Source organism: Octodon degus, unplaced genomic scaffold (assembly GCF_000260255.1).
Source record: "Octodon degus isolate 3935 unplaced genomic scaffold, OctDeg1.0 scaffold02417, whole genome shotgun sequence".
In the NCBI taxonomy this organism is placed as follows: domain Eukaryota; kingdom Metazoa; phylum Chordata; class Mammalia; order Rodentia; family Octodontidae; genus Octodon; species Octodon degus.
The window spans coordinates 3617-4734 of NW_004526993.1; the positions used below are offsets into that span (position 1 = coordinate 3617).

At 43.7% G+C, this 1118-nt stretch overlaps 1 protein-coding gene across 2 annotated transcripts in view; it reads left to right on the top strand.

Moving 5' to 3' along the window:
- LOC111814936 (neuroblastoma breakpoint family member 4-like) overlaps nucleotides 1–1112 on the top strand; it is a 2528-nt gene extending 1416 nt beyond the window's left edge. For both annotated transcript variants that reach the window (XM_023708797.1, XM_023708798.1), the window contains exon 2: nucleotides 433–1112. In XM_023708797.1, coding sequence (XP_023564565.1) covers nucleotides 433–689 — 257 coding nt within the window. In that variant the 3' untranslated portion in view covers nucleotides 690–1112. The remainder of the gene's footprint in view (nucleotides 1–432) is intronic.
- Nucleotides 1113–1118: the final 6 nt, after the last annotated feature.

Below are 1118 nucleotides of genomic sequence, written 5' to 3' on the forward strand. Positions count from 1 at the left end.
TGTGTGTGTGTGTGTGTGTGTGTGTGTATGTGTGTGTCCCCAGCTCAGCCCACCAGGGGGCGGGGCTGGCTGGCATGTGGTGCTGGGGGATTGAACCGTGATCCTTGTGCTTTGTTTGCTAAGCTTGTTCTAAGTAGGTGCTTTAGACCACTGAGCCATCTCACCAGCCCCCAGACATGATCTTTAGTTAATTTAAAGACATATTGCTCAGATGGGTGATTATTTATTCTCTTGGAGACATTGTTTCCTAGCCAACTATTTCTAATCATCCCCAGGGATAATGACATTGTCTTTGTATGCATCATGTCCCTCTCAGTGCCTGGGTTTAACAGGTGCTTTCATGAACATGCAGAGATGTTGGCAATGGGTGTTATGAAAGATACAACGTAGGGAGGGCTGTGATTTTTCAAGTGAACTCCTTTCTCTTTTCAGCTAACACCAAGGAAGCCTGTGCACAAGGGCTGTGGAATGGAGAATTCAGCTTGCAATTCTCAGAGCTGCAAGCTTGCCAGGAAGCATTGGAATCACACATCCAGAGAATCTCTGATCTCGAAATACAGCTGGGTCAGTGCTTTGACTATGGTGACTGCAAAGTCAGGCTGAGACTTTCTGCCACTACTTGGAGGTTTGCAGTGTGCACTGACTATAGTAACCAGTGCCAGCCCTTCCAAGATAAGAAAGGAAAGTGAAATGGCAGTGACCCTTCTCCATGTTTATTGCCAGGATTTGTGGCTGCTGGAGCACTGTGTTTGTCTATGCACCCTCTAGAACAGCCTAAACTGTCAGACTCTAGCACCAGAAGCTTGGTGTTTAGGCCTAGTTGTATTCTCAGAAACTGGGCTTAACATTACTGAATGTAACTATATAATTTGTTTTCTTCAATATTTACTTTTCATTTTCTTATCTGAGACATAAAAAGTAATGTATATCAATTCTATTCAACCTGTGCCCTGGCACCTGGACACACATGAGCTACAGTGACTGTTTTCTGGTATCATTTTATTTATTTATTTTATGGAATCATTAGACACAATGCCTCATTGAAGTGGACATTTTCCAGAAGGGGCTGGATCTAGAGTGTGTGATGTTGGAATTGATTCATGGTGCAATGCTAGGAC